General features: G+C 57.9%; 1 protein-coding gene across 1 annotated transcript; it reads right to left on the reverse strand.

The window, feature by feature from the left end:
- Nucleotides 1-856: 856 nt before the first annotated feature.
- Nucleotides 857-6,358, reverse strand: EGR3 (early growth response 3). Its single transcript, XM_027091980.1, has 2 exons — nt 5,871-6,358; nt 857-4,538 (listed from the first exon to the last, which is right to left on the reverse strand). The coding sequence occupies exons 1-2, from the start codon at nt 6,022-6,024 to the stop codon at nt 3,529-3,531; spliced, it is 1,164 nt and encodes a 387-aa protein (XP_026947781.1). The 5' UTR covers nt 6,025-6,358; the 3' UTR covers nt 857-3,528.
- Between the last annotated feature and the right edge of the window lie 2,847 nt (nt 6,359-9,205).

A 9,205-nucleotide genomic window follows, 5' to 3' on the forward strand; every position in this document is an offset into this window, starting at 1 on the left:
AGGGTAGGGAAGCATCACTTCTGTGGGTGATAGAAGTTGTAAGATGGGAGGGATTACTGCTCTATAAGACATTCCCTGTATTTCTCCAAATTCCTGTGTTCTTTCTTCTCTTCTAAGCATCGGATGCTTGGGTAGCTCATAAGAGCTAGGACAGGCAGCTACGAATAATGAGGCCTGGAGTATCCTGTCCAAGTGCGACTGCGTTGTAATGCTTTTAAACCTGATTTTTCCCAATTATCTGACCACCAAAAAGCTTTCAATCTTTCTGGGTATCTTGCCAACAATGAAGAACCCCCTCTCAAATCTCCATCTGTTTCTCAGGCTTCAAAAGCTCTAGCCAGAGTAGTACTCAGTGTGGCCGCAGAGACCACCGCAGGTCCTATTCTGGTGCTCCCTGAAGCCACCAGAGAAATAGTTCATAAGCCAGGAGATCCCCTCCCTTCTACTCTCAAATACCCATTGGAAACCAGAGCGAAAGATTCTAGAAGGTTCCAGTCATCAGCCCCGGCTCCCATGAGCTTATCTAATCTGTTCACCTAATCTCTCTGGCAGTTTGAGGCTCCCAGAAGGGTGGAGGAGAATCCCTAGAACCACAGTAGAATTCTCTGAGAACCAGAGTAAACACTCAACATTGAGTTTGAAACGCCAGAACCCACACGAAATTCTAACCGACTTCTAAGAACACCAGACTCCATGTTTCCACGGTGAGGGGTTTCAGAGCAAGAACCACAAAAACCAGGCGTAAGAACCTATCAGACCAACCACCAGCCAGAAACAAAACAAGACAAAAAACGGGCCAAACCAAAACTTTATGCTATGAAAACAAGAAATAAAATAAGGAGATTTCTAGGCCGTCTGATTGTCAGCAAACACAATATATTTACTGTATTAGCATTTGCTCACAGTGCAAATGGTACAACATTACACCATTTCAATATTTCAGTTTTTAAAAATGCTGTTTTCATGAACTATATTATATTGGCATAACAATGTGACAAAGGAGCAAATGAAATGTTGGTGAAGAATTTCACCTTTTCACGATAACAAGCATATTTTTTTAACCTTAGTATAAGGTACTATAAATCCAAGAAATAAAAACATCCACAAAATATATTACATCTGGTTTGTCTTTTTCTAAGTACTCAACTTTATACAAAAGTCTTTCAAAAAATATCATTCCCCATAGGTTTTCCTGTTTAAAACCTGATTTTTTTCTCTCAGTTCACATAAGTTAGAGTGCATTTTCTTTTGCTGTTTTTTTCTTAAAACATGCAGACATATAAAAAATCTGGATAGCACAACCTTTTGGCAACAAAGCTAGTTTTCTCTTAGTTTAGCTTAAATGTCTGAGAACAGTTTTATTAAAACAAAGGAAAACTCAGAGTTATCATGCAGTGACATGCATATACCAGAAGGAGTAAGGAAAAAATATTAAAGGATATCTGATTCCTCCTTCCAGCTTTGAAGTGACCAAAATTTTTGTTTTTAATAATCATCACATTATAAAAAGTATTCAGCAAAATACTGTCTCTGCAAAGAAAGATTTTACCCTTCAGCTGAAAAAATATGGGCCCTCCCGGCAAACTTCATCCACTTCTCTCTCCTTCTACAAAAAGTCCAAGTACCTGGAAGTCCACAGTCCCCTGCTCTTTGATTTTTCCCCCCTTTCACTAGACTCCTTTAGTATTATCTATCCGCCACCAAAAAAACCGGTGCTTTTTTCTTTAAAAAAAAAAAAAGTGGGAAATGCATAAAGTGACTTTAAAAACAGACATTCTGTAAACTCCAGACCTTTGTTCCTTCTCTCTGGGCAGCTTACTGACCACAGGAGAAATAACGCTAACAGGGAACAGTACATTCAGGCAAGACTGCACTGGAAGCTGTGTCAGAGAGTAACCTTCCCTACTACTCCACTTCCAAAGAGTCACCCCTGTGTGGAGGAGGCTGGGGAGAGGGGGTGCCTGAGAAGAGGTGAGGTAGGGCGGGGAGAAGGTGAGACTGGGGTATGGAGAAGATGTGCCTCATTCAGCAACATGGATTAATGCAAACATCCCCATAGCTTTGAGGAAAATTTGGACAGAGATGTGCGTATATGTGTGTATATGGATGTATATATACATACTCACACACACATACACACATGTAGATATAATCTCATCAGTTAAATTTTTCATAAAAAATAAATCATTTAAAGCTGTAAATGCCTACAAGTTCTCTTTATTCCGGTGCACTGCACTGGATAGCCAAGTACCTTAGAGATTTTATTTTACTAGGAATACATATTGTGTGCATGTTATATATAAATGTATATATGTGTGTGTGTGTAGACACACATATATACATACATACACACACACACCGTATTCATAAATTTGAATTCTACCTGTTGTGTTGGTGATGACAAAGAGAGAGAGGAAAAAAAAGGCTGCATTCCCATTAATGGTGGGAAGAGAAATGGGTATGTGAGTGAGAGAACAAAAAGATGGCAAAATGGGGTGGTTGGTTGAGGCCTGCCTTTTTGGAAAAAGATTTGGAAAGAGATGGGAAAAGGCTTAGAGGGGAGAAGGGAGAGGAGGGGGAAAAAGGGCAGAGGGCAAACTCAGGAACAGAGATTTAAAAATCTCTGGGGCCGAGAAAACACATTTTTTTTAAAGGCAGGTTCAGTGATGGCTGCTTCTTCTCCCCGAAGATCAAACTGCCCTGAGGCCTTGAGAGGGAAGCGCTCGGAAAAGGAGGGATTCTGAGGGGCCAAACCCTAAGCGGCGGTAGCAGCACCGCGGCGGCGGCACCCGAGGCATTTCTGTAAGAAACATTATTTCGGAGCAGATGGAAGACCGTCTCGTCCCGCCACGTGCAGGCCCCCAGCGGCCTGGGGACCCGAGGTGGGGAAGAGTTTGGGGTGGACATAGCCCAGTTCAGCTCAAGAGTCTCGCACACACACGTGCGAGCGCGCGCGCGCGCACACGCACACACACACACACACACACACAGAAACACACACGCACACATACACTCACGCGAGCACGCACACTCGCGCGCATCCCCGCACGCAGGCGCGCGTGCGTGCGGCGGGCAGCAAGCTCTGCGCTTTGGTGCGCTCCTTACCCCCTCCCCCTCTCGGGTCTTCGATGGGGAACCGAGGGAGACGTGGGGAGAACCGTGAGGTGCTTGGGTCCAGCGAGGCTTGGGCGGGCCCAGCCTTCAGTCCCCCGCAGGTCCTTGGCCCGGCCCGGCGGCCCCTGGATCAAGACGATCCCAACTGAACAAAGCGGGCTAGACGCCACCTTTCCGCCCCCACGCCTTGGCTAATAGGGGGCAGCAAGGGGAAGGCGCCTCCTGCCCTGGCCCCCGACCGTTGGCCGGTGTGAAAGGGTGGAAACGGGGGACAGCGAAGGGAAACAAGGGGCCTTACGTCCATGGAGAGGCCAGGGCGCAGCCCCTGCGCCTCCGTGGCTAGCTTTCCGGCTGCATTCAGGCCAGCAGCCGGGAGACACTGAAGGGGAAAAGTGTGATCTGGGGGCCCGAGCCTCAGGCGCAGGTGGTGACCACAGGGGCCAGGGACACCGGGGCCGCCGAGGACGCAGAAGGCGCACCCCCCTTCTCCGCCTTCTTCTCCTTTTGCTTGAGGTGGATTTTGGCGTGGCGCTTGCGCTCGTCGCTGCGCGCAAACTTGCGCCCGCAGAATTCGCAGGCAAAGGGCTTCTCGCCCGTATGCGTGCGGATGTGAGTGGTAAGGTGGTCGCTGCGGCTGAAGCTCCGCATGCAGATCCGGCACTGGAAGGGCTTGTGGCCCGTGTGGATGCGCAGATGCCGGGTCAGCTCGTCCGAGCGGCTGAAACGGCGGTCGCAGCCCTCCGCCGGGCACGCGTGGGGCCGCTCGTGTAGCGGGGTCTTGCTGGGTCGGTTGGGGTACTTGCGGGGCCGGATGGGCTTGAGCGTGAGCGGCGGCTGGGGCAGGCTGCCAAAGCCCGGGTGGATCTGCTTGTCTTTGAATGCCTTGATGGTCTCCAGGGGGGTAATAGGGGGCGGGTTGACCCGGATGGGGTCCATGCCCTGGAAGGGCTTGTGCTCCGGAATGGAGCCCATGTCGTTGGGGTGGTGGTATAGGTTGTAGTCAGGAATCATGGGGAAGAGATTGCTGTCCAAGGCCGGTTTGGCCGATTGGTAATCCTGGGGGGAATAGGCGAGCCCGGGGTTGCCCTGGGGATCGTGGAAAGACACAGGCTCCGAGTAGAGATCACTGCAGTTAGAATAGGGGGGCAGCGCCGGATACATGGCCTCCACTTCCCCCTGCGGCGGCTGCACCATGCTGGCTGTGGAGGTTTGCGTGCTGAGTGCCCCAGAGGCCGGGGGCACCCCCAAGATGCCGGCGCTCATGAGGCTAATGATGTTGTCCTGGCACCAGTTGGAAGGGGAGTCAAAGGCGAACTTTCCCAAGTAGGTCACGGTCTTGTTGCCAGGGGCTGGCTGGAAGGAGCCCGAATAAGAGAGTTCCGGGTTGGGCTTCTCGTTGGTCAGACCGATGTCCATCACATTCTCTGCGGAGAGCGGGGGAGAAAGGGGAGGGGTGAGTGAAGCCGAGTCGGCTCCCAGGCAGGGGTGCCCAGGTCCTTGCCCAGGTGTGGAGGTGCGGCCGGGTGGAGTGCGCAGCGCATGGGGTAGGCTGCGCCAGGCGCAAAGCGGGCGGTGCCGCGCTCCCGGGCGCAACCTGGATACAGGAAAATACTACTGATCGGGGTGTGGAGTGGCTGCTGCACACACACCGCACACGCCGTACACACACACTCCCGTACCACACACACACACACACACACACACACACACACACAGGCGCGAGCGCGAGAAGCATTGTTGTTATTCCCGAGGTGGGGCGGGCAGGTAGCTGCAGCTACAGGTAGTTTCAGACCCGAAGCGCGCCGGGCTCTCGCTCTCCAGCGCACACAACTCGGCCTCTTCCCCTAGCGCTGTCCGCGCCGGACCCCGCGCCTCTCCTGCCCCGACGAAGCCCCCGGTGCGCACTGCGCCCGGGGAGCTGACCCGGAGTGCTCCGACGCTTTGTCCGCGGCGCGTAGAGGGGTGCTGTCCGCAAAGGGAGCTCTCCCGCCGCCTCCCCCAGCCCCAGCCTCCTCCGGGCCTGAAGGAGCTTTCGGCTTTTGCTGGAGGGGGAAAGCCCAGCCTCAGCTTAGCGAGAGTGGAGGGCGGCGGAAAACCGGCCGGTGTCTCCATGGCGGGAGTGGCCGCTCTTCGCAAGCTCCTCGGTCCGGGGATCGTCCCCTGTGGCAGCCCCCGCGCGGGTGGGCCCCCACCTTCTCCCCTCCCCGCCGTCCCCACACCCCCACGGCTTTGCTGAAAGCCCTGGAAAGGCAGCGTCGCAGTACCTCTCCCACCGCGGGGACTCCACGCCGCACATGGCTCCATCCCGGGTGGGAGGCTGAGGGAGTAAGGGGGGAGAGCGCGGGTGAAAAGGGACGTTGGGCTCCTCCTGGGAAAGGGGGCGACAGCATTACGCCTTGCGCACAGCCCGGCGATCGCGCTCCCTAAGTGGAGAACCCCAGAGCCGCTTGCACCTACCTCCCTTCGGTCGGCGGCTGCCCCCACCCGGGAGAACCGAAGCCTCTACCGTGGCGTCGCCAACCGAGCCTTCCCGATCGGGGAGGGCGGGAGGAGTGGGTGGGAAAAGCAACTCGACCCCCGGAAAATTCCCAGCGCGCCCCCCATATCTCCATCCATCCATCCATCCATCCACCCATCTATCCATCCATCCATCCATCCATCCATCCATCCATCCATCCATCCATCCATCGCTAGCTCGTTCCCTCCTCCTCTTCCTCTCTCCCTTTCCTTCCTCGCCGCCTCCCCGCCGCCCTTACCTGTAGCCATCTGATTGTAATGGGCTACCGAGTCGCTGCTGCCAGAAAAGAGGTTGAGCGCGCTGGGGATCTCCTCGGGGTACAGATTGTCAGGCAGTTGGTTTAGCAAACTGCTCATGGTCACCGGCAGCTTCTCGGCGAGTTTGCCGGTCATAGCACTCCCGAGCTGCCGCCGCCGCCGCCGCCGCCACCGCCGCCGCTCGCTCTTAACGCAGCTTCCAGGCAAGCGGCATCGGAGAGGCGATCCGTGGTGCAGGGGAAAAGCATGCGAGAGGGAAAGTTCGGGAGGAGGGGGGAGGGAAGAGGGGAAGGGGTGGGCCTGGGGAGGGGATCTTCTCTTTTTGGGGGGTGGGTGGGAGAGAGGGCAAAGGAGGGTAATCCTCTTGGGTGCCTCAGCTGGTGCCGTAAGAGGCTGGGTCGTGGCGTGGGGGGGGGGGGGCGTGTGCGGGGGGGGTGGGTGGGTGCTGGGCCGGGGGGGGATCTCGGCCCAAGGGGGTCGCACGCGGCCTCAGTATTGATAACACAAACAGACGCGCGCCCGCGGCCCCCCCGCCCCCCGATCCGCCACCGCCACCGCCGCCACCGCCGCCACTGCCGCCGCCGCCGCCTCTGCCGCTGCTGCTGCCGCTGCTACCACCACCACCAGCCCCGCAGCTTCCTAGCAAGCTCACTGCTGCCCAAAAGCTCCCAGCCAGGGAACTCCACCAGCCTATTTATCTGAGCCCCGGGAAAGCTCCGTGACGTAGCTGCCCATATATGGACAGACAAAGCCCAGCCGAAGGGGCGCGACGTCACAATGGAAGCTCCTCACAATGGAACATTAGAAAGCAGGAAGCGGGCCGCAGCCAACGTGCGGCGCCCGCACCGCTCGCGGATCTTAAAAAAAAGAGAGAGAGAAAGAGAGAAATAGAAGAGAAGAAGGAAAGAAAATTCGAGAGGAGAGAGGAAAGAGGGGTGTAACTGAACGTGCGGCGTAAAGCACGCAGCGCGGGGGTGAAAGAGCAATAATCGCCTGTGTGTTTATTTGATGTCTGCACTAGGAGAGCGCGCTTGTAGGACAGGGCGCCGTGGGGTGGGGTCGTTCGCAAGTGGCCTCTAACAGCCCCCCAGCAGGAAGAAAGAGAATTGAAAACACTCGGCGGGGTCCCTTTGCAGCCTGGGAACTTCTGGGGAACCCGGAAGGTGTGCGCTCCGACCCTGCCCCGGCCGCTCTTCTCGCGTACAGGATCCTGCCTGGCACTGGGACAAAGTCCCTCTGAGGAGGATTCCAGCGGGTCAGGGATCTCTGGTCCAGTATCCCGGGAACTTTTGTGCCGCCCTCCCTCCGATGCGCCGCCCACAGCCCTGCTGCTCCCTGGGCCCCTGACCCTGTGCTGACACCCGGCTGAGCGCAGTGGCTGGGAGATTTCGTAGCTGCATAGCGGCTGCGCGGGAGGCGAGAACTCCTCACCTTGGGGGTCGAGGATGTGCAGTTTTGGTGGTGAAGGAGAAGGAATGAAGTTGAGGGGATAGGGAACACGTGCACCAAACCCTCCATAAATTCCCTAATGGTTCCAAAGCACCCCTTTGGCCACGGGATGGCAGGAGGGCCCAGCAGGCCCAGGCGCAGTCGCTGTCTATTGCTGCCTGCGAAGGGCCCGCCACTGAGTTGCGGCAGCAGCCTGCCGAACCACAGTCTCTGAGCCACCACGACGACCTCCCCTGCTCTCTACCCTCCCCCTCGCCTTCCACAGGGCTGTCCCCATTGCTGACTGCCGGCGCCCTGCAGTCAAGGGCTGCCTGTTTGCCGACCCCGAGCGCTGTCACCTCCCAGAGAGGCAGCAGATCCCGGGGGCGGCTATGTTCCCCGAGGCCTGTTTTCGGAGCGCGCGCGGCCGGGCCGCGGGAGAGGGAAAGGAGAGGAGGGGGGCGTGGGGGAGCGACCCCGGATCACACCGGCTCAGCGTGGGAGGAGTCCCTCCTCGTTGGCCGTGTGGGCGCCGTGGATCCCGCGTTCCTCGCTGGGGAGTCGGGGTTGGGGGAACATGCATTTCTCAGGGGGAGTGGGAGTATTGACAAGGAGGAGGAGAGGATCCCCGGGCCTCAGTCCGTGGGAGGGCCACGCGGGCCGGGGACGTGTGGGAGGAACTCCCGAGCTGCACATCGTCGTGGGGGTGGATGACAACCTCTCTCTCCTCCCCTCCACTTCACTCGGTGGAGAACTAGGGGTGGGAGGGCCCGGCCTCCCCCGGATCTCCTCTGGTTCTTAGGAAAGGAGGGATTCCCGCCGCCGCGGGCCCCCTCTCCCCCGCCCCTGCTGCCGCTCCCGCCAGGCTACCCACACCTATACCGGGGAGGCTCTGCGCCCCTGGGCTCTCCTCCGCCCGCGCGGCGCGGGGAGGGAGCGCTCTGCAGCGGTCCCCAGCTCCGGCCGGAATCAGGGCATGCAGCGCCTCCCGCCCCCGGCTCCCTCCCAAGGGGGGGCGATTGGCCGGCCCGGGGGCGTGGGCGGCAGTGTGAGCCAGGCTGGGCGCGGGAGGGGCCCTGGCGGCTGCAGGGAGGGTCGCGGGGCGGCGGGCCAAGCCGGGAAGAGCCATACAAGGAGCGGATCCGGTGACGCGCCGGCCGCGCCCCTTCTCCTTCTCTATTTGGCTGCTGATTCCGGTCCCCGGATTTGCATATTTTGGCATCCAGTGGAAAAGGAAAGAAGAACGGAACCCGCAGCCTTTAAAGGAACCGCACAGGCTGTAGCGTCACCTAGGGAGGCGGTCTGGGGGGCGTGAAAAATTAGCCAGCGGCTCTGGCCTCTGGCCTTGGAGCTTGGCAGCTGGGGGGAGGCGGGGAGAGGCGGGGAGCCGCGGCCACCAGAGAGCTTCGGCCGCTCCAGTCCCAGTCCTGGGCTCTCCGCGGCGCTTCCTGCTGCGAGTGCACCCGGAGGGTCTCTGCGGGTTCCGGCCCAGGACCAAGAGACGCCGCGAGGTCCGCGGCCTTTAGGCGAGCCGCAGGCCCCAGTGGTGACTGCAGTGCCCATGTTTCCCAGCGCGAGGCACAGCTCAGCCTGCGGGGGTGGCGGGGAGGAAGTGAGAGCCCTCCCGGCCGCCCAGCTCAACTCTGGAGGACCCTACCGTGATGCACCCCCCTCCCACCTGTTGAGACCTCTTCCCGGAGAGGAGGAGATTGAGGAGCTGCAAGCCCCAGTCCTGTTTGATAGGGGCCTACATTAGGAAAGGCAGAGGCAGTGGGAGCATTTCGGATCCTTGAAAGCTTCCAGGGCCCCAAAGACCATGGAGGAGTGTAGCCATTCCAGAGATGACCTGCAAACACTTTTAGGAGAGCTGGACCTGTTGCAATCCGAG

Source organism: Aethalodelphis obliquidens, unplaced genomic scaffold (genome assembly GCF_003676395.1).
Source record: "Aethalodelphis obliquidens isolate GAN/ISIS:26980383/991018 unplaced genomic scaffold, ASM367639v1 scaffold74, whole genome shotgun sequence".
In the NCBI taxonomy this organism is placed as follows: domain Eukaryota; kingdom Metazoa; phylum Chordata; class Mammalia; order Artiodactyla; family Delphinidae; genus Aethalodelphis; species Aethalodelphis obliquidens.